Here is a 24,148-nt window from a genome sequence, read left to right as displayed (position 1 = left end):
CATCATAAGTTTAGGGGAAAGTCAAGGCAGGCAATTTAAACTCTCACCTCACCTGCATATAAATGTTGCTATAGTTGTGACACTAGAACAGACTAATTCAGGTAATGAAATGACCAACCAATGAAAATTGCCTGCGACTGATTCAGAATAGACTCTATTATTTCACCATTGGGATGAGCGGAGAAGGCAAACACTATGAAAAGAACCTAAGGCTGAGGCATCAAGAGAAACCACAAAAGCAATGCCAAGGGCTCGAAGGAAGAAAAGTCCCAGGAAAGAAGAAATGAACACTAACAGAAGTGCACACTGACAGAATCTTGGAACCATCACTGGAAGTAGCAATGGAAAGCCACTGTGAAGGGTTTCAGTGCTGAAATAGATGAAAGCCAAACAAGGCCATCTTGTTGAAGAAGTTAGTAGTGTCCTTGTAATTACAAAATGGAAACCAGACCCAAATCTGAGCTCTAAATCGAGACAGACTGTAAGCTCGCCCAGGCTCTGTTCAGGAATTGAGGTTAGAAGAGTGGAACTGGAGATCAGTCTGGCCTGGCTGACTCTCCCACTGGCCGTGACTTGCTGCCATTTGCTCAGATTTCCCATCCTCTCTAAGCCCTCATCCATGAAATGAAGCAGCTACCTGCCACATCCAGCTGTTGGGAGAAGCAAGAGCAGACTGTGCTAATAAAAATGATAGAACATGATTTCTCAAGCAATTAGTCTAAAACATCACCATTTTAATTATTTTATGCCACTTACATTTATATAGTGTATTTTTTATTTTTACTGACTTTTTAACCTAAATCTTCCCCTGAAAGGCTGACTTCTGCATAGCTTAGTGTATAAACCTATGCACACAGATTTAACTGCTCAGATCTGGCGTACTGTGAGGCGTAAGAGTAAGCATGGTGTCATGACATCCCTGTGTTTAATTTAATGGTGATTGCGACAATAAAGTCCCAGAAGTCAACTTTCCACCAACTGAGGAAACATCAGTGAGTTTAAATGATGGAGAAATACAGAGCTGCAAGGTATTCCCTGAGAATCGGTGTGTAATCACTTGACACACACCTGTCTACACACAGAGAGAGCAGTGTGAGGGATTATTTCAAAGTTAATCTTAATTCTGGGCTTTAGCTTTAAATAAACCTACTCATTCCCAGGAAGTTGTAACTACATTACCCATTCCAGAGTCATTATAGCACACCAAATGTTATTAGTCAAAAGCTGCAGTATTTATCTTTGCTCATCAGTTAAAGGAATATACTAATTTATAATCTCCTTCATTTGGTACAAATTAGGTTAGTAATTAAATGCTATAAATAGTGTCATGTCTTATACCCTGAGCAGAATTTTTACCACAACTCTATCATCAATGAGATGATAGGAACAGAGGCCAAACTGAATTGTACCCAAGATTGGAAAAGAAGGAGAAAGTAACGGGAGAAGGCATTGTGCTTGAGTCAGAGGGTGATGGTGACACAAACCGCCCAGTCCATGAGACAGACTCCATGTGAGCAATGGATCATGCTCACAGACAGCGGTCCAGCACACGGGGCAGTGAGGAATTTCAGATATACACTGCCCTTTTCTCTTTTCAATCTCTTCAATGTTGCCTTAAACTATCAGTTAACTTTGTATGTGAGTACTTCTAAAAGAATACAAGCCAGCATTGAACAGACCTACAATGGAACCATTTTAGTGCTCCACAAATAAATTTCTTACCACACTGACATATATACACTTATATGTGTCATTATATAAAGCACATAGTACATATTTACGTCATATAAAATAATATATATATATATATATATATATATAATACACAGTAATTTGAGGACTTTTGTTGGAATATCTGTAATGGTAATAATTTAGAACTTATAAAATGATTCCTTTGCCAGTCACACGAACACCCTTGTGACTAATTAAAATTTCCTTTTACAACATGAATACAGTCATTTCCAATATGTACATGAAATCACAGCTGAATTCCAGTAAAATGTTATTTATAAAACCCAAAAGCAGGTGAGTTGTGGCTTCCAGATCATATCTTTCTGACATTGGATTTAAAAGACTTATTGAATTTATTGTTTGAATATTGAAAGAACATAAGTCAAATTAGTGCCCAGATTCTTGTTAGCTTTTTTTCTGTTTTTCCTAACAGGCCCGTATTGTGCGCTACTTTTATAAGAGAACATGAATTCACAACAATTCTATATTTTTTGTGTTTTGTTTTTCTACAATAAAAACGCATTCAGTCAATACTGACTGAATCATGAGTATCTGGGAGGCTAACACAAAAGAGCTATGCACAGAAGGTCAGCATAAGCTACAGAGCAAGCAAGAACTCAGTTCTCCTCATAAAATGCAGTATATTATATATGCAGTCAAAGTAACAAAGCTTGAGAAGAAATCTGGATGATATGAGGGAGTTGGGAGAAGTGCCAATACAGTACAAATGTTTACAAAAACACTATTTACAAAAATTTAAAAATAAGAAAAAACAAAATTGACTATTTCTAGATATATATTCTCAGTATACAAAGAAAATGAAAGGTAAACTTGTATTACTGATACATTTTTAAAAATTACAATTGAGCCACAAAACTCTGTAAGCAATTTTATATAAATTCCACTTTCTATAATATGCAATATCTGGTAAAAATAACACTTGTTTCTTATCTATCATTCACTATTTTTTAAAGAATGTTAGGAACCCAAAGATCATTAAATGATAATATATGTACAAAGATAGCATGCCTGCTGATTTTCATAATCAATCAGACACTAAAGATTTTTAGTTTTAACAACAACATTATTTTGGGGTAATATTTGAAAATTCAATTAAATTTGCTCTAAATCAAATACTATTTTTATAATAAGAATCAGTCAGCTGTATAGATAGAGAAAAATAATTTTCACTATAAATAAAAATGTAGCAGTGTTAGGGGAATATCTAAATACAAAAGATACCAGTATAAATTATGTAAAACCAAGAGGAAAATATTTCAAAAATGACTTTTTGCTATCTAACTCCAGAGGACATTTCCCTGCCTTGATCATTTGAAGAGAAGCTAAAGCTGAATACTGAGAAGGCTGTTGCATAAAGCTTTGCTGGGAAAGATTCCCTGACAGTTGAGTGTCGGTAATGTGGTGTCAACATGGAGACTGGAACAATTTCTATCCATATACATAAGTTCACAATGATAGTGTTAATTGTAAATGTGACAGAGTCTACAGTCACCTAGGAGATGGGCCTCTGCATATGCTTATGTACAATTATTTTGATTTTGTTCATATAGGAAGATCCATGTTAATTATAGACAGACCATTACCGGGCAGGGTGTTGGGGTACATTTTGTAAAGGTTTGTCTCTGTGTATTCACTTTTTAAATTATTTACCTGCAGAGAGCTAAGTGCTGGTAAGAGCTTGGTATTGTTATGTCTATGCACCACCACTAGTCTCATATTCTGTAAATATTCATTCCTCACCTACCTAAAGCAAGCAAGAAGTATATCTGACTTGCTACATTAAGGATATAATCTTCCATAGTTGTGCAGAGAGAGGGACGCTGCTGGAAGAAGCAGAGCTGAAAGATTCTGCCAGTGGACGTGAAGGAAAGCTGACAGACCAGAGTGGGGCAGAGAGGCAGAGCTGCAGGAAGCAGTGCCAGGATCCATTTGGTTTAGAGTAGCTAGGATACCACCCTAGCTAAAAGATCAAAGCTTTTCACATATTAAAATGTCTGTGTGTCATTATTTATATCACTGATGGTTGTGAGAGAATCGTGTTGTAGCAGGGGATCCTGGACAAACAGAGAAGGTGAGCTGACCACTGCATGCATGCATTCAACAGTCCATGCTTCTTGGCTGCAGATGCAGTGTAAACAGTTGTGTTGATGTCCCCATCACGACGGACTGCACCATGAAACATGATGTAAAAGAAACCCGCCCCCAAAAGAGCCTCTTCTTCCTTTAGATGCTTTTATATTTTATCACAGCAACAAGAAAAGAAACTGAAGCACTCAGTACTGTAAAGTTCTTCAAGAAAGTTAAATGTATACACGTAAATGCTGCTAGCATTTCTGGAGCACTACTTAGCTACGTAATGATTTACCACTCGGCCTGGAAGCAGTCTAGAGTTCTGGTCATCCCCATTTTGATCAGGAAATTGCAGAGAAAATCTTCTATGGCTTCTTGCATTACATTCCTTGCAGGAAGAATGGTTTGTTGTTCCTGAAATTTAAATGTACAATTATTTATTCAATAAACATCAAGATTTTTATTAAGCGAACAATAGACTTACTTAGTTTTTTTTAACAATATTTTTCTCAAGTATTATTTACCAGGGTCTATTTTAATCACACCTTGTAATCAACTACAGAGCTGAGAAATGTTTCCATCACTAACACAGGTTTGCAAAAGGGACCCCATCATTTAGTGAGGACACTCAGAGCTCTGGTGTACAGTGTTCACATTCAAAACATCCATGTTCAAACATATTTTTGCAGTCTGATTTTTTTTTAAATGCATAAACATTTTACACAATTTATACCTCCAACTGTGGAAATTGGGCGAACATGAGATACAGTGAAGAGTGAATTGTAAAATATAATAACATTTTTAAAAATAGTGAAATAAAATGACTAATCACAACTTCAAGTCATAAAAAGGGTTGTTAGAAGAAAAGATTGTGGGTGATTATAAATGTGCAGTCCTTCAGAGTGGCTGTACATCTGCAAACATTAACTTTATTTTGAGATCTTGCAACACTATAAATAACTGTTCTCCCTCCTTCAGGACGAGAATCCTCGGAGAATATATTCACATTCATCTTCCATACAGCTTTGTGCTTTTGAAATTTTTCTAACATTCATTGTGTTCTAAGATGAGTATCCACTACTCCATTTGTGCATCTTGGAAGAAATGCTTCCACGCTGTGTGGACACGGGAAATCCACTCAGCATGCACACATATCCAAACCACAGGCCCAGCAGAAACACCACTAATGACTGGTTGACCGAAGCACCACCGTGTGAGTGTCTTCACGTGGTGCCATTCACACAAACATTTCAAACCAAGTGGTAACTAGGCTGGCTTCTTCAAGCATCATACCTAGAATTTTGTCATCAGGAAGGAAGGTCAATGCAAACAAAGGACCCATTTTTAAATGACAGTTTCCTTGTTACCGCCTAATGGAGCCAATCCACCCATCAACATTCCTGGAAACATGCTGGACTGAACAGGAAAAAAACAAAAAAGCAAAATCCCTAACCCAGAAGAACAAACGTTGATGACTTCTTCTTTTTTTTTTTTTTAATTAAAAAAAGGGGATGTTGTCTTTTTTTTTTTAATTAATCATTTTATTCGTTTACACTTCAATGATATCCCCCTTCCAGGTTACCACTCCACAAACTCTCATGCCCTCCCAGTCTCCCCTCTCCTCTCTGCCTCTATGAGGGTGCTTCTCCACCCACTCACCCACTTCCACCTACACTAGCATCCCCTACATTTGAGCATCAAGCTCCCATAGGACCAAGGGCCTTCCCTCCCATTGATGTCAGATAGGGCCATCCTCTGCTACATATGTATCTGGAGTCCTGGAGCCCTGCATGTGTACTCTTTGGTTGGTGGTTTCATCCCTGGGAGATCTGGGTGGTGCAGTGAGTTGATATTGTTCTTCCTATGGGGCTGCAATCCTCTTCAGCTCCCTCAGTTCTTCCCCTAGCTCATTCATTCCCTGGGCTCAATCTGAAGGTTGGGTGTGAGTATCTGCTGTTGATGACTTCTTAAAGTTCATTCTTAGACCTTGGTTCCCTAATTTTAAATCTTTTGTTATGACTTGGTGATTCAATTTGAATTCATTTTATTTTGCAAATTTCACAGTCCATGAGTAATAATTTGTGAAATGCTTCATTTTCTTCAGTTACTAATACAGAAATAAATGGATGTGTTCTAGAATTTTAGGACACAGCAGGAGCATGGATTCTATATAGCTGACTTAATAAACATAGTGGCTGGAGAGATGGCTCAGTGGTTAAGAGCACTGACTGCTCTTCCAATGGTTCTGAGTTCAATTCTCAGCAACCACATGGTGGCTTACAACCATCTGTAATCCAATGGCCTCTTCTGGTGTGTTGGAAGACAGCTACAGTGTTTTAATATACCATAAATAAATAATTCTTTAAAATAAAAACATTAAAAGTAGTGACAGTTCCTAAAGACCCATGTGCCAGCCAACGTGAAGCGTGCATGAGCCCTGTCTTACTTAGCAGGAAATCAGCACAGATGTCCTCAGCAATCAAATCCTAAAGAAGAGGTCACCACTGGGTGATGCTGGACCAATTTCCACTACTACAGCTTCTTATATGCAGAAAGCTGCTAACCCTGCCAGATTCTTGCCTTTTCTGATGACTTGAGCTTTTTGAAGGATGCATGGAGATCTATGAAGGGATATAATTAGCACATGATTAGCTCTTGGACAACTGTGCGGGCTGGTTTTTAAGTCAACCTGACACAGGCTAGAATCATTTGGGAAGAGATTACGTCAATCAAGAAAAGTGCCCCTACCAGATTGGCCAGTGGGCAAGGCTTTGGGATATTTTCTTGATTAATAATTGATGTGGATGTACTTAGGCCATAGGGGTGGCACCACTCTGAGTGTGTGGTCCTAGATGGTATACAAAATCAGGTTGAGCAAGTCATGAGAGCAAGTCAGTAAGCAGCACTCTTGAGGGCTTCTGCATCAGCTCCTGCTTCCAAGTTCCTGTCTAAGTCACTGTCTTAACTTTCCTGGATAATAAAATACAAGCTGTTAGATTAAATAAACCCTTTCCTTCTCAAGATTCTTTGGTCATCATGTCTTATCACAGCAATAGAATCCCTAAATAAAACAGAAATTGGTACTGGGAGCAGGAAGTTTCTATGACAAAACAGACTATTTGGGGGACTAGTGATGGTAGCATTTAAACTTTGGACTAGAAAAGCCATTGAGTACTCAGATCTCACTGTAGGTGGTGCTGCTCCTGGGCTGGTGGTCCTGGATACTATAAGAAAGGTTGGCTGAGCAAGCCACAAAGAGCAAGCCAGTATCCAGCACTCCTTTACGGGCTCTGCATCAGCTCTTGCCTCTATGTTCTTGTCCTATTTGAGTTCCTGCCTTGGCCTACCTTAGTGATGAACTGTGATGTGGAACTGTAAGCTAAAATAAATTTTCTCCCCAAATTTGCTTTTCGTCAGTGTTTTATCACAACAATAGTAACAACATCGAAACAACAAGTATCCTGGGGATTTGAGCTTTCAAGATTTCACCAGTCTAACCCTGTATGTGTCCTTCTGAACTATGAACAATACTGGATTAAGGAGTATCTGAACACAATCTGATACCTAATCCAGAAACAGCATCAGCAATTACAAAGGTTCTATGATAAAAGTAAGATTAGGTCCTCTGAAGGACGACACAGAGGTAAGCTTTTCCTTTCAGCCCAATAGAGCAAACTGAATAACAAAGGGAAAAGAAATGAAGAGACCTGTTGACTCTTTCAAATATCACTAAATAATATAACAATTTTGGTACCTTGTGTTTTCAAAATGCTACAGCAGGATTAGCGTTTGATGGCAGGGCATGTACTGTGATTCCATCATAATGGAAGTGAATGAATCCACCACCACAGCAGAGATTGGCCTTTGGTCAGCATGCTGTCCACAATAGCATTCACACTGCATGGAACCTCTGAATAGTTACTTAAGGTATCCAGACCCACAATATTAACTATTGTGACAGAACAAATTTCAGTACCTTTATGAGAAATATGGAGATATTTAATAAATAACAAATAAAATTACACTAAAAGCACATATAGCTGCATTGGGTTGAGTGACTGTTAAGGTTGATTATCAACTAGGTTAGAGTGAGAAGGGTCTAGGAGACAGGTAATATTTGTGAGGGTGTTTCCAGAGACAGCAAAATGACGAGGCCTCTGTCCTAATAAATAGTCTATTCACTAACAGAATAAAACTATTACAAGATGGATGAGTAGATTGTCAAGAGGGGACAGTACTTTGGAAGTAGGGACCTGAACTAAAGCCAGAGATCACCAGAAGCATGTCCTAGAGGGCTTTATCTGGCCTGGCCCCTTGAAAGTAGGGCTAAACTCTGCTTCTTTCCCACCATCATGTGAGCTGTTCCACCATGCCTTCCCTTCCATATTTGACAGTTCCCACCTAGGTTATTTGCAACAAGCATTCTGTCACAGTGACAAGAAAGCTACAACTATAAACCCACTCCTGTCTTCAAGTCATTATCCAGAAATCACTAGTTCATTTACTGATTGTTGGGAAAGGGGGCCTACAAAAACTCAGTAGTATATTTATTTCCTACTTCTCTTTCTTAGCTAGAAATGTTACATAGAATGTAAGGGATATTAATATAGAAATGCATTGAGGAAGAAGGATCCCCATACTTCTGAATAGTCCCTTTCACAATCCTTGTGCAAAATTGAAGACAGATTCTCATTCCCAGTAGTTGCTCTGACACTAAAAGAAGTGGCAAGGCGAAGAAAAATTTTAAATTAAAAAAAAAAAAAGTTGACAATTGCTCAAAAAAAAAAAAATGGTTAACAGGTGTGTGACCATGAAAGGTAGCCTGTTTTCTGGTTGAACTAGGTTCAAACCCTGGAGACCCATCAGATTAATCTGCAAGAGATGGAAGGCCCATCTGCCATGCTCCCAAACATATGACACAAGGACCCAGCTCCATTCTGTGGCCATCAGTCATGTAGTCTGTCCAGACTCCACCCCCACAGTTACCTGGCCATAGCCAGGTATGCTCCTCCCCACAGTTACCTTGCAACCGCAAGGTAGCCCAGCCCACTATAAAAGAGGCTGCTTGGCCAATCTTCTCTCTCTTGTTTCTCTTGCTTTCTCTCTAGCCCTCTTTCTCCCTCTCTCCTCCTCCCTTCTCCCCTCTCTCCACATGGCCATGGCCGGCCTCTACTTCTCTACCTTTTTTCTCTCTCTTTGTTTTCTACAATAAAGCTCTAAAACCATAGACTGCCTCCTTTCATCTAGACTCACCGCCATGCTGGAGCGATGAAATCGGCTTTCCCCTAAAGAGACACATCTAGTCTCCTGCAGCTAATCTCCCTCGGGAAGGCCTCTCAGCATTTCCAGCTGCCAGGTTGGACCAAAGACTCTAGCCAGAGTGGGAACCACCCAGGGCCTTGTCTCATAGCCCCTTTTATCTTCAGCTCCAGGACAGACCGAGCCACGCCTGGGGCCCCCACCCATTCTCAGCTTTTCTGTGCTGTCCATCAAAGTCCTGAGATGCCCAAGAGCTAAAACCTGTTCTCCCTGGCTTTCATAAAGTCCAGGGACCTCGGACTGTTCCCTCTCTACCCCTGTGAACTGGAGTTCCATGGCTTCCCACAGCCAGATGTCCACCCTGGCTGTATGGAGAGTGTGCAGCAGTCCCCTGGGTCCGCCCGCCCAGAACCCAGGAGCTCTGGCAGGACGCGGGTCATCTCTCCCGTCCCCTTTATTTCCCCACATCCAAGGCCCCACAAACAGGAGATGTGCTACACCACCAGAAGACCCCAAGTTCAGTTCCCAGCACCCATGTGAGGAGGTTACCTCCTGTAACTCAAGCTTCAAAGGTTGCATGAAGTCTTCTGCCCTCCACAAGTCCCTGCACTCATGTGCACATAATTACACGGACACAATCTTACACATAATTAAAAATAAATCATTTCAAAGTAAATTGTTATAAATGTATACTGTTTAATTGATTAATTAGAGACAATAACTTGGACTACCCTTCATAAAGGTATTTTTAAACAGTGCATAAAACTATCTAAACCTCCATAATTACTGTCCTTGAGGATTGTTGAAGAAGCTAAGGACCGTGTGACAAGGATCATGCCATAGTAGTATAATAATAACTACAACAGAAAAGCTGCATAATTACTAGGATAGGGCTCAATATTATTTCTAGAAATAACCATTCATCATATAATGTAAATGTTTGTTCACCTTTTTGTTCAATAAATGTGAAAAGTCATTTCTATACAAGATGGATAAGAACTGGGAAAACTACAAGAGAAGTAGAAAAACACACTAAAATGGAGGGCATTCTTTGAAGTTTCTAAAAATGCCCATGAGGCTGCTACACACCAGGAGTCTACTCACATGGACCCAAAAGCCTACTGAAAACAAAGGTAAACTTAGCCATGCTTGGAAAGCTAGCCTGGAAGCATGCCAAAAGGTAAGTGGAAGGCTAGAAAAAACGAAGAATTCAAAACATAAGAGATAAGCTTGACATTTTCATTTGGAAATAGTTTTAGATGGAAATTAAAGGAAGGTTGGAATGAGCAAAAGGTAGTAGTTTAAGAAAAAGAGACAGAATATTGATCTAAGATATGCTAAGTCGGAGAGAAGAAAACTATAAAAGATTCCTCAGTGTACGAACTTTACAGATCTAAAACCTCATCAACTATTAAATTGCAGAGAAGCACTGAGTCATGTATGAGTACGCTGGTATGTTTTTAAATGTTGTAGAGTCAATGAGTTTAAAAACTAATGTTCATTTTACTAGTGAGTAAAGAGAGTTATATTACAACCCAAGCAGTATTAAAAGATAAAACTCAATTTATTTGGGCTTTCACTCCATCAACTCCTTAATTCATATAACATCAATTATCCTGGCATGGATAAGCCATGGTCCAGACTTTGGCCATATGGTTCCTTGTTATTTAATACAAGTTAAATGTATACATCAAGAACAAATGAACTCAATAACAAATATGCTCAGCATGATTTAATCATTGAGTCTATAACTATTAAAATTGCTTCACATATTTATTTTGACATGAGCTTTTGAATGCTAGAGCATAGCAAACCCAATACTTGAGGTTTTAATTCTCAGTATACTAAAGTATCACTTTTTCTGGTGTTAATTCTTAAAGTAATTGAAAATATTTTAGAGTATAACTTTTCAATAAATGTGAAGAGTCATTTTGTATAAGATAAATGAGAGAAGGAATTGGGAAAACTGGAGAAGAGACAGAATGACACACTGAAATGGAGTGCATTCTCTGTCGTTTCTAAAAACGCCCATGAGGCTTTTTATACTTTTTTATTTAGCATGCTATTATACTCCTGGAAATGATAGAGGACTCCAGACAGATTGTTTATGTGAGCTATAATAAGAGTTATCATATGAAAATTTAAATTCTGAAATATGTACTTATTACTCTTAAAATAATTACAATAAAATTTCATTAGTGTAGCCCAGGCTGGGCTCCAACTCATGATACCCCTGCCACATATACCAACATAGTATGCCACCATAACTGGCTACAATAAAAATCTTGTGGGGAGGTTCAAACATGGTTTACTCTGTAGCTCTGACTAGGCTGGGACTCACTATGAAAAGCAGCCTAGCCTCAAACTCACAGAGAACCCTACCTGCCTCCACTTTTCTGAGATTAAAGGTGTGAGCCACCACGCCTGGCAAATAATAAAGCTTTTATATGCTAACATACAGATTCTGTGGAAAATAAACACACTTTACAAAACCGAATAAAATGATGAGTGAGAAAAGAAACACTTCAGGTCTCTACCACGCTCTCGAGACTGGTGTGACTACAAGGCTGTAACAGGGGCCAGTCATCGCTTACATCGCTCAAAAACGGCACAAACATCCTCAAGAAATGCCTTTCATCTTCTGAATGTCTCAGAGAAGGCGATAAAGAAGGAAAGAAGGCCAAACTATCAGAAATTTAAACATAATTTTATTCTAATACTTAAAAATCAAAATTCTAAGTTTTATAAAAATTGAAAATCATTAGATATGTTGTTACTACAAAGGATAGTAAAATAAACAAGGATCAAAGTTTATAAAAAATTTACTATACTTACAAGAAAACTTTAGATAAGGAAATTCAACTAAACTGTAAGTAAGTCTTTCCTTTTTTAAAATTATATACTGACCTTCTCTAAGGAATACCTACAGAGATATACATGCATTCATGCCTACATATATCCATATGCATATATATCCCTAACTACTTATGTCAACACTTGGAAAAAACTGTAGTATAAAGTATAGCTAACAGATCAATAGCATTTCCTATATTTCCATGTTTTTAAAAATCACTTTAAATATAAGACACATACATTTTATTCAGAGTTCAGTCCATGGTCTCTATTAATAGAATGATAAATTAAGAGGCAGGATGAGCATTGATTAATCATGTCTTTTATTTCATCCAAAAGGTTGTGTTTTAATTTTTTTCTGATAAGTCATAGCATTGAGATATCCATCAGACTAATAACAATATGTAGGACACCCCATGTTCTGTCTTCCTAGAGGAAAGTTATCCACTGACTTTATTACAAAATTCTTCACTATGAGTTACATCACTGCAATCATAACAGGATCTAATAAATTGTGGACTCATAGATTCTTCCTTTTCAGTTTGTTTTCAATTGTTCTGTATATAGAGTATTGGGAGATTCAATTTTCAGTGTTATAAAGATGGCAAGAGTCTTGTTTGCTATAATTCATATTATAATCACACATTATTTCTTATTTATTCTTAACAAATTAGTTCATGTCCTAGAAAAGAAAGTGTTATCAAACGTTATACATTCCATACATTCTTGATTCTTCTCGGCAAAGAAAGACACAAAATGCTTATAAAGCATTATACAGATTACATCATCTGTACATAGTTGATACATTCAACATCAGTGTTGAATAATTTTGGCTTAATCTCTTATTGGATTAATCAGTTCTCAGGGAAGGTATTAGTTATTGGAAACTCATATAAGAGTAGACATTATATGTAGATGTAGCAGAGAATAGCTAAAGCTTGCTTTAAGTGGGGGTGTTATAAAGATTAATAGAAAAGATATTTCAGATGATAGTATTCTGTTTCATAATTTGATGTTGTGACTGTCAAAGCTTCATGTAAATGTATTCACTTTGTACTATGAACTAGAGTAGTGTTCAAATTCTCACCAAAATATGCATGTCTCTGGCTTGCTCTCCAATGATGTGAATTGCTTTTTCCAGATCTTCTTCTCCTTCAGGAATGCTGAAATTGTCATCTGGTATCTATCCAAGGGCAGGAAGAATGGACAGAGATGTCAAGTACCATACAGCAGTCCCCAACTTATATGAGGAATACATTCTCAGACATCCAACAGTACTTCAAACTATGTTTAGTTACCAACCTTAAACATACTATTGTTTCCATATAAACATACAATAAAGTTTAATTTATAATCTAGGCACAATAAGAAATCAGTAATGGCCGGGCAGTGGTGGCACACGCCTTTAATCCCAGAACTTGGGAGGCAGAGGCGGGCGGATTTCTGAGTTCAAGGGAAGCCTGGTCTACAAAGTGAGTTCCAGGACAGCCAGGGCTATACAGAGAAACCCTGTCTCGAAAAACAAAACAAACAAACAAACAAAACCAGAAATCAGTAATGATGATAATATTAACATAACAATCATAACAACGAACTACAATAAAGTAATTTTAAACATATTCTTTATTTATGGAGTTTTCCAGACCAATCTTTATACTATAGTTGACCATGCATCTAAAAATCAAGAAATAGGGCACAATATTGAGCAGGTTTCACACAGGATCTTGTACTGAGGAAGTAAATTATACAACTAAATAAAAAGCATCACTTTGAACTAATGCTGATATGGAAACAGAAGGAAACATATCTACATTTAATTTCAGAAAATTTCTTTCTAAAGTAAAGCTTTTCATTGCCGAGTTCAAATAAATATGTATAAGTAACAAGCCTCTTGCCTGTCTAGGCCACGGGCTGCCAGGCTCTCTTCCACATTGCTCTGTTCAGTTTCTGACACCTAAAAATGACTTTATATCCAAGACTCAGACGTAATGGCAGATTTTGATGAGAACAAGGAATTAAAGGAAAATGCTGAGACAGGAGCATGTTTTACAGAGCTAAAGTGAAGGATAGAAGAAAGCAGAGGCCTGAGTTTCAACTGGTACTGGCAACCTGGAAATCCCCACTAAGAACAGTCAGGATGATGAGAAGGTTCCTATGTGGGAATAGCCATCTATGGAGCCATAGACAAGGGAGATCACAGGAGCTGAGCATAAGGAGTGATGCTGAGGGAACCAAAACAGGCAGATGTCCTAGACAGTGCACACGTTAAAAGGCATTTTCCCAGCTCACAGCCAATACATAACTTCTGTTCAAAAACTAGTTTATCTTAAATAATGTCCCTATATGCTCCAGAAAATAAGATAAACCACTCATAGGAATGACTCTAGAGAACTCATTGAGATATAAAACTAATAGGTTACCTCTTCATATTCACATTCATCTTCTGATGTTTCAGTTATGGTGACCTCTGAGCATTTTGTCAAGTTTAAATGCAAAAAAAGTGGAATAATTAGATTAAAATTACTTGACTTCAAATACAGTATTTGATTTAATTACTTCAATATGAAACTTGTAAATAGATATAATTTAATTTTCAACATTCTTTCTTCATAAGGCCTATAAATTTAGATATAAATTATTTCAATTAGTCCATAGAATTCTACACTTATATCTGCTTGAATGACTATTATCTTATAATTCCCAGTTTGATTCTAAGAATATTTTAAAAGTACAGAATATCATTAAGATAACATGAATTAGAAAGAAGGTTAGGTGTGTACCCAGTGGGTAGTGTGCTGGCCATGCAAACATGAAAATCCTTGTTCAGAGACTCACATAAACACAAACAGGATGGAAGGCTCAAAGGCCAGCTGGCTAGAAGCGCATCAGTGCACAACAGCCACCCTGTCATAACAGGTGCAAAGTGGGGACAGATACTGGAGGTCGTCCTCAGATCTCCATACCATGGCATGAATTTGACTGAACTTACACAAAGGAATACACACACACACACACACACACATTTGAACATGTATATGTGTGCAAGCTCTCACATAATAAACAAGAAACTAATAAAATAGTAAGTTTTCTAATTATCTGAATAAAAACTGAATTTTCAAAAGCTTCTAAAGAGCCCTGATGTAACGAGCATTACTTGGCTGCAGGTGTTGTAAGTGAAGACACAGCAGGCGCACTAATACTGCAGAGTAAGTGAAAGACATATTAACCTTTCCATGAATACAACTTAAATCTCTACTTTTGAAATACATCTAGGTTTCTAATTAAGTTCTGCTTAAAGTTTCCCTAAATGCTTAGCATATGTAAACTAACATAGTAACCAATTCAATATTTTATAAATGCCTAAAATATTGTTAAAAAATGATTCTAGCAACCAGGAGTTCTAGAAGTGCTGCTGTGAGAACTCTAAATGCTGTGTTACTCTAGTAACGAATGAAATATTTAACATAACCTTACACTCAAGGAAATAATAATAAATATTTGCAATAGCCTTAGGGGCATTTTTTTCAGTTGGTTGGTTGCTTAGTTTTTTGGAACTATTACTCTTGAATTGAGATTCTGAGCTTAAATTCTGTGAAATAGACACATGACTATACAGTAATGGTTAGTAAAATCAAAGATGAAATTAGTCCATTTTTTTTTAATTTTTCTGGTGGTTACATTAATTGTTTTGTGTCTGAAGTGGTTGTGTATGTATATGTATGCATATATATATATATATATATGTATGTATATGAATATAGATGACAGGTTCTATTACTTATAAGGAGAATAGATAACACAGATTTAATAAGAACTAGGCATGGACCTAGCTATTTCCCATGTACTAAAACACTAACTCCTCATCCTGCTATGAGTCTCGAGCTATTCTCTCCATTTTACATATCACAAATCAAAGATTTTCAACTTTCAAGACCTTGGATCAAGGTTGGGAATCAACCCAGATTCCAGGCTTTGTGATGTTACAGCCTCCCCATGGTCTGCAGGGATGCTGTGCTGGGTAAATGCTAGAAGTATTGGCCACTTTTCTCACATGGGATTCTAAGCCTCTAAATACATTCTTAACGCTCAGTTCTTTCACCACCCATCACAATTCACTGTCTGCCTTAGTCCTGTCACTCACATGAGATTCTTAATCCTAATTCACCTTTGGCCAATCCCCAGGTACCAGATACTTGTCAAACAGTCGATATTCTATGGTCAAGTATTAGTGTCTCTCTCAATAATATGGTGAAAGTAATTAGGCTTAAAAGTAACTAGTTCAAAGATAAAGCAACAAATATACACAGATTGTGTATGCCTGAAATCTGTTTCATAATTTCAGTGGATCCAAATTAAATACTCCAAGGAGAAACATGACTGCTTGGGCTAGTTATCTCTTGCTGAAAAACAATTCCCAGTAGGATTTTCTTCCTCCCCCTATAATGCCTTGCCAGCAGCCTTGCCAGCAATGCCTTAGGGAGCACCAAGATGCTGGCTGCCATATTGCTAAGTTACTTTTTCTTCACCAATTTTAAGTCCTCTGAATATATGTATAATCCAAGTTTCATGGCCACTCTGATACTTAGGTTAGCACCTCAGTAAATAGTGCAGAAATGGGAAAAAGAAAATAAAAAGATGTGGTCACAATGATGAGAGGCAGAACTGTGCACTTGAGGGTAGTGGGGAACAGCTGATGTGAGTGCTCAGTGTTGCTACCTGGGACCATGGTGAGTCCTGGACTATGCTACCACTGCCAGTGCCAGCCACAACTCAGTCCATAGACCTGAAGCAGCAGGGGTCTGTTGCCTCAAAGGCCAGGCATATGTCTGGGCTGCTGCCTGGGGATGTGTTGTCTGAGAACTGTGCAGAACTGGCCCCATTCCTCACCTGGGCATTATGGGATAGTTGACCCTGGGAGGGCTTCTTAGCAGTAAAGCTGACCTAATCCATAGCCAGCTGCAGTACTTGACACAGCAGGAGTTGTGAGTGAGTTGCCCCTGGGTCCTGAGAAGGGGAGAACTGGTCCTTCCCCTCACCTACTATTGTACTTGGAAAAGCAGACCCTGCAATGTTACCTGGGCAGCATAGTCAATGTGAGAGTTAAACCCTGGATGTGAGGGTTGTGGGTGAGCTGGCTGGAGGGGATACTTGTGGGAGAGCTGGCCCTGCCCCTTGCCTGCTGTGTGATGGCATTGACAAGGAAGAGATTTGCTCCTCACACTTTTGCCCTCACCATCAGCAGCAGCTGGGAGAGTTGGCCCTGCCCCTCACCTGGGCAGCACAGTAGAGCTGGCAGGGCCCAGGTGAGCCAGCCCCAAGGGTGTGAGCATGGGAGAGTTAACCTAGAAACTTGTCTGCCTTGGAGCAATGTGGGAGAGGGGAAGATGCCCTCCTCCTCTCGCTCATCCCTTGTCCACTATGGCAGACAAAATAGCCAGCCCCAGTGTCATGAGAGTGGCAGAACTGGTCAGAGACCCCAGACCAATGAGCTACTGCAATGAGCATTTGCAAGCAAAGACACTTGGACAAATGGGTAAGCTGTGGGACACACTGTGACACACTACAACTTCTACAGTGGGATTGTTTTTTCTCTGTTGGTGGGGAGGTTGCAAGGGTGGAGGGCAGGTACAAGGGGAAGGAGAGATGAATGACATTGTGGTGCACAATGTGAAACTCACAAAAAAAAAAAACAATAAAAATGTTTCTTTTTAAGGAAAAGAAGAAGAAAGTAGAAGGTAGTTACCACCGGTTAAATGTGAAGATAAAACAGAGACATTGATTAAAGAGAACAAATTTCGGATCTGTGAGGTGAGTAAGTTCCAAAAGCCTACTGCACAGCATGGGGCCTAAGTGACAATAATGTGTCATATACTTGATATTTTTCAAAGAGCATAGATTTTAGTAGTTCCATCACTCCAAATGAAGAGCTAAAAGGGGGAGGGGGTGCAGAAAATCAGAGCTAATTCATGATGCAGGTTATCATTCCTGGATATAAACCCAAAGGGACTAAAGTCAGCATACTAGGAAATACCTGTACAATATCTCTGTACACAAAGACCAAAACACAGGAACAGCCTAGATATCCATTAACATGACTGATGAAGAGAATATGGCACATACACATACCCAGTGGAACTCTGTTCAGCTATAAAGATTAAAAACTGTGTCATTCTCAGGAAAACAGAACCGAAGATCATCATGTTAAAAGCAGAAGAAACTCAGAAGGACAAATGGTGCATGCTTTCTCTCATATGCAAAATCTAGGTATGTTATCAATATATGCCTATCAAATTCATGATGTCAAAGTGCATGGTATCAGACTGAGGTCAGTGGGAAATGGGAGGACAGAATGAGACAGGGGGTGAGACAGAGAGGACGATGAAGCAAAATGAAGATATAAATGTGTAAGATATCAGAATGAATCAAATGATTTTGTATGTTACCTAAAGCAAACATTTTTAAAATGTGACTATAGGAAGCAGGTACATTGAATTAGTTGCTTTACTCTTGCTGGGATAAAACACCTTCGCATCCAATGACATACTTCCTTCAACAAGACACATTACCTTAGCACCATCAACTGGAGACCATGAGGGAAACTGCAGAGAAAACCTCCTGTACTGTATGGACGCAACACCTGTCAATTAAAGCTGATTGGCCTGTGGCAGAAGGAGGAACTAGAAGGTGAGACATCTGATTGGCAGAGGGATGGAGCCAGGCAGGAGGATGGGCGGAGGAACATGGAGGAGGTCAGAAGCACGGGAGCTGAGCAGAGGTGACCAGCCATGTGGCAGAACTTAGATCAGAATAAATAGGTTATTAGTGTATAAGATGGTCAGAGAATAGCCAAAGCCTATGGCCAAGGTGTTTGTATACATATTTTGAATCACAGAACTTGGGTCTGGGAGAAAAACTCGGCTTTTACATAAAACTGTCATTCAAACCATCACATATATTAAGTACTCAAATGTCCTCAATATATATATATATATATATATATATATATATATATATATATTTATATATATATATATATATATATATATATATATATATATATATATATATCAAAGTTTTACATTGTACAGCTCAAATGTAGCAATTTGTATTGTCAATCATATTTCAATAAAGCTTACAAGAAAACAGTAAACATTTGTTGTGTCACATTTTCTGAAGGTCAAGAATTCACATGCTACTTAGCTGGACGATTCTTAGGGTCTACCATGATGACACAGTAAAGGGTAGAGGTGGTAGTCATCTGAAACCTGAGCTAAGGCATGTACTTATAGGACAGCTGACTGACAGCTATCTAACAGCTGGATGGAGGCCTTAGTTCAGTCTTCACGTGAGTTTATTCACAGGCTGCTCAAACATCTTTGAGGCATAGTAGCTAACCTTACATCAGAGTTAGGAATACATGATGTAGAAACCACAACAGCATTTAAAGCCAAGTCTCAGAAGTCACAACTTCAATATATTAATGGCTGTGTAGGACAACAAGGTTTAGTATATAATGAGCAGAAAAACAAACAAACAAACAAAGCCACACATGACCTTACTGAGCATGCATGAGGTCCTGGATTTTATCTCCAGAACCTCAAGACAGAACATAATTACCCCGAGGAGGGACCACTGCACGGCATTTTAGGGCAGTCCAGCTAACACACTATTTTTTGTGCTTTCAACAGAGCCAAAAGACAAAATACATGAGAAGATCATTTAGAATGGTGTTTGGATTACATAAGGGCTGTATAACCATTTTTTAAGTTATTATTCCTTTTCTTATCCTAGAAAGAGATGGGCATCTATGGAGAAGTCTTCCCTCATTGTTTAGATGAAAGAACAAACAACGCAAGCCATTCTAAATTTCCCTTCTGTTCTAGATTTGCATTTTCTGCCATATTTTTATTTACTTAGACGAGATGTCCTTTGCTCAGCTAAAGGACATTAGTCTCTTCTGAGAAGTGGCTACCCCAAGGCGACTTCAATAGCACATCTTGCTAGTCAGTCTACAGAAAATAATGTCATTCTTCCCACACACGCATAACAAACTCCTTAACAAAGAAAATATTCCAAAATCCTCTGCACATAAAAATAAGCACATACTGCCCCGATGAGGACTAAATCCACAGGTGAGTTGTTAAAATGGTAATATAGAGATGAAAGTGTGATCTGTCCTCAGAAAACTGGCAATGTCACACAACACTCAGAACTCCTATCCTCCTCTCCAGCAAATATCCTAGACAATAATTTTAATCATGAAGAACTTATTGCTTCCCCCACAATAAAAAATAAGAGATTATATGAAAATTAGCACTTTATAAATCATGGAAGCATTTCCCAGGTCTCTAGCAATGTTTACTTTCAAAATGACCCTAATAAATTCAATGTCCCAGTCATCTCTAAGATGAAAATTAAGAAACCAAAATTAAAAGATTTCCTAGGGATTGCATAACTATAAATGATAGACACAACGTTTCTTAGGTTCAATTCCAAAAATTCTCTGTCATATACTGTTTCTACACTGGCACAGTAAGAATGTGGGGTTTATTAATATATTAGATACTATAAATACAAAATTTTGTTTTCAATGTCCTGGGTAATGAACCCACATAGTTATTTCCCACCTCTCAGGGGCACCTTCCTAGCAGCTAAATAAAATCATTTAAATAGCTCAATTTGAGCACCACAAAGGAGAGAGAAGCATGAATCAGCTGGAGGCTATAGAACTGATCATTAATGTAACCAAGGCCAAAGGATTAATAAGAAGAAAGATCAAACCAGAGAAAAGCATCCGAAAGAGGAGCCGATACACTCTTTGACTGATATCTTTAAGTATGCACAAAACATGATGTGTACAGAAAAACTTCCCAGAGCAACTCTTCTCGCATGCACTGCTACAGAACTCTTGACAATGCAGCTGTACTTTGACATAGATATTGGTATGCATCTGTTGTCTGGATAGCTAGCAACACATGGCCAGATGCGCAAGCTAATGCTAAGTGATTCTGTGGCAATGTAAAAATAACGCTTGTCCCTGGAAATGCAGACCTCAGTGAACCTGTAAATTGGGAGAAGAAAGGGAAGCGGGAATGAGAGAGACACTGAGCAGCGCAGTGCACCCTGAGAGTCTCACAGACTTAAAACTTTGAAGCCACAGCCTTGACTCTAACCTCTCTAGTGATCGTGTAAAGCTGGACTTATAATCAGAGGCCAACTCATGATCCACCCAGTGAAAACAGATGGACTGCCCAGCACATGGAACAGTTCTGTTTGCAAAGCCTCTGAGGGTCTCCTAAAGAAGATGCACTACATTTGGATACTGATTCCCCCGACCCTTGGGGCATCCTCAGAGATGAAATGAAGGAGAATCAGATGGAGCATTCTGTGTGAAAATGTTTGGGGAGCATTCCTCTGGAGAGAAATCTAGCAAGGGTGGAAAGGAGCAAGTCACAGACAACTGTCTGAAAGGGAAAACTAACTCTTTGCTTCGGCTTTTACTGAACAACTTTCCTGTTTGCTAATCTCTCAGGAGGTCCTGTGTAGAAAATGTCTAGGCAATTAAGCTCTTTGTGATTTGCATGCAGAGCCATTTTCCACTGGGAAAAGTGAGCATTTGGACTTAAAACTGTTTTAATGGTGCCAAGCTGGCTCTGAGCAGTTCAAAGGTCTCTGCCTACTATCTGCCTACTACTCCTTCAAAGAATAAAATGTTAGTAATGCTGAACTCTAGATTCAAGTCTCATTTGTCACCGCTCCTGTTGCCCTCAGCTCTCACTCCTGCTCTTCTATACACTGTTCCCTGCAAAAGCCTCATTCTATAGCCTGCTCTTACTCCGGTCCTTTCGAAGGACACACCTTCCTGCCTATGCCCAGAGCCCCGCTTCCAGGCCAGACATCTTATGGTAGACTTACAGTCTAGTCGGGGACTGCAGCTCCCACTCTGCCACATATTCATGGTTCCTAAAAGGAGCGTAGGGACTTGGGAGTTTTACAGTACAAAACACTCCTTGGTACTTAGTCATAAAGGGAGTAAATGCTAGTGTCTAAACAAGCAAAATTTGCCCTAGTTCTTGATTTTGTGGATTCCTGTAGAAGATAGGCCACTGTTTATAATGCGTGCTCGGACAGTGTCATGGAACAGGGACATGATTATAGTAGCACAGAAGACCCAGCTTCAAGACCAGGTGCCTCAGAGAAACACGTTAGCTGGACTGACAGCAGAGATGACAGCCGTAATGGGTCACAAGTATGTTCTTCTGCAAATGAGCCACGGGCAGAAATCAATGAACAATCTGCAGCTTAAAGCAGTAAACAAACTCCTTCCCATGAAATCCTCTTCCACTGACACACTCGTAGGGAGTGATTACAGCCAGCAGCATCTCTAGAAAGAACAAACATCACCAATGTATGCTTTCTGTAACTTCCCAGAGCTACTGTCGGCAGAAATCACTATGTAATCTTTGCCATCTTCTCAGAGTCAATGTTCACAGAAGCAATTAAAAAAACAACAACAACAACAACTAGTTGGGATTCTCCCTTATTAGCATTTTACTTCCCTAACAGAAAGGGTGCTATAAATAGCAAATATCACTGTCATCTTCTCTCTTGCTTAGGAATACCAGCCTAAAGTTAACTGAGAAATATACACAAGCAGTGACAACTGATTTGCATGCCTGTGGTCACATTCTCACTGTTGATTACTTGTGACAAGCTTTACTAACAGATCTGCGTGAGTCCCCTGAATTACCAGCACCATATAGGTACACAAAGCTATGGAAAGCCCCTGGTCACTCTGGTGCCAGACAGCTATTAGACATCTTCTCATAGTGGGAAGAACTGTCAGTTAACATGTAAACTCTATAGTTCTCATGCTGGGTGGGAATATATGGATCTTTCCAATTAGTAAGCCAGGAGACACAAAGACAGGAGCTCTGTACACTGCTCCTCCATCTGTACAATGTGTTAGTGGTGGTGGTTTTGAGGCAGAGCCTGGAATAGTTACCCTGGAGCTGCCTCTCTGCGCCACCATTGCTCAAAACTCTGAGGCCTGGGAGCATGGGCATGTGCCAGCATGCCCAACAGTATCTGGAAATATAATGGCTACAAGTCAGGATATTTGTCTCAAAGTTTGCTGCTCCAATTATAGGCTCCAGACCTGTCGCATCTTGGGAGCTTGTTAGCCACAAAGAATCTCAGTGCTCACCCAGATTTACTGCACTAAATTCATCATTTACAGTTACATGTGTGATTCATTAAAGTTTACATAGACGACAGGACACAGCACCAAGCAGTTTTTCTCTCTAAACAGCCATGGCATTAATATATGTAATACTGAGCATCCTGGGTTTAGTTTCATAGCTGTTGGTTTAGAATACACATTAAAGTTATCAAATATTTCTATTTGAATATATATATATATATATTCCACAGACCACCCCAGTCGGGTATGGGGGGTCCCTAGAATGAGGGTCCTTGAAGCTAGGTGGGTAAGGATTAGGTGGTAACAAACAGAAACAAGCACAGAGGCAGTTTGAATCTGAGTGTATTTTGCAGCTCTCAAGCAGGGGATTTTATACATTAAAAAGCCAAACATTGCCCAGACATCCGGCCACCTTCCCTGCCAGAGGTTAGGGATCCAACCAGCCCAGGAACGCTTTGCCTGAGCATTGGTTGCAGACATCCAGGTTCCGGGACCCCGCCGAGTGCATTCTGCACAGGCCCCAGACATCCGGCCACCTTCCCTGCCAAAGGAAAGGGGTCCGAGCAGAGAGGGAGCACTTTGCCTGAACATCAGCAGCAGACATCTTGGTTCCGGGACCCCACCGAGTGTATTATGCACAGCCCCAGAGATTACCAGATGGCAAAAGGCAAGCACAAGAATCCTACTAACAGAAATCAAGACCACTCACCATCATCAGAACGCAGCACTCCCACCCGACCTAGTCATGGGCACCCCAACACAACCGAAAAGTTAGACCCGGATTTAAAAGCATATCTCATGATGATGGTAGAGGGCATCAAGAAGAACTTTAATAACTCACTTAAAGAAATACAGGAGAACACTGCTAAAGAGTTACAAGTCCTTAAAGAAAAACAGGAAACCACAACCAAACAGGTAGAAGTCCTCAAAGAAAAACAGGAAAACACATCCAAACAGGTGATGGAAATGAACAAAACTATACTAGACCTAAAAAGGGAAGTAGACACAATA

The 24,148-nt window shown here is 39.2% G+C and overlaps 1 protein-coding gene across 4 annotated transcripts in view; it reads right to left on the bottom strand.

Moving 5' to 3' along the window:
• Spag16 (sperm associated antigen 16) overlaps window positions 1-24,148 on the bottom strand; it is an 871,964-nt gene that overhangs the window by 841,033 nt on the left and 6,783 nt on the right. For all 4 annotated transcript variants that reach the window (XM_021171958.2, XM_029483611.1, XM_029483612.1 and 1 more), the window contains exons 2-4: window positions 14,355-14,401; window positions 13,022-13,117; window positions 4,118-4,236 (exon numbers count right to left, since the gene is read on the bottom strand). In XM_021171958.2, the coding sequence (XP_021027617.1) occupies window positions 4,118-4,236; window positions 13,022-13,117; window positions 14,355-14,401 (262 nt within the window). The remainder of the gene's footprint in view (window positions 1-4,117; window positions 4,237-13,021; window positions 13,118-14,354; window positions 14,402-24,148) is intronic.

The sequence above is a fragment of the Mus caroli genome, chromosome 1 (assembly GCF_900094665.2).
Source record: "Mus caroli chromosome 1, CAROLI_EIJ_v1.1, whole genome shotgun sequence".
Classification (NCBI taxonomy): domain Eukaryota; kingdom Metazoa; phylum Chordata; class Mammalia; order Rodentia; family Muridae; genus Mus; species Mus caroli.
Note: the sequence above shows the minus strand (reverse complement) of the source record. Positions and strands in the feature narration are given on the sequence as shown.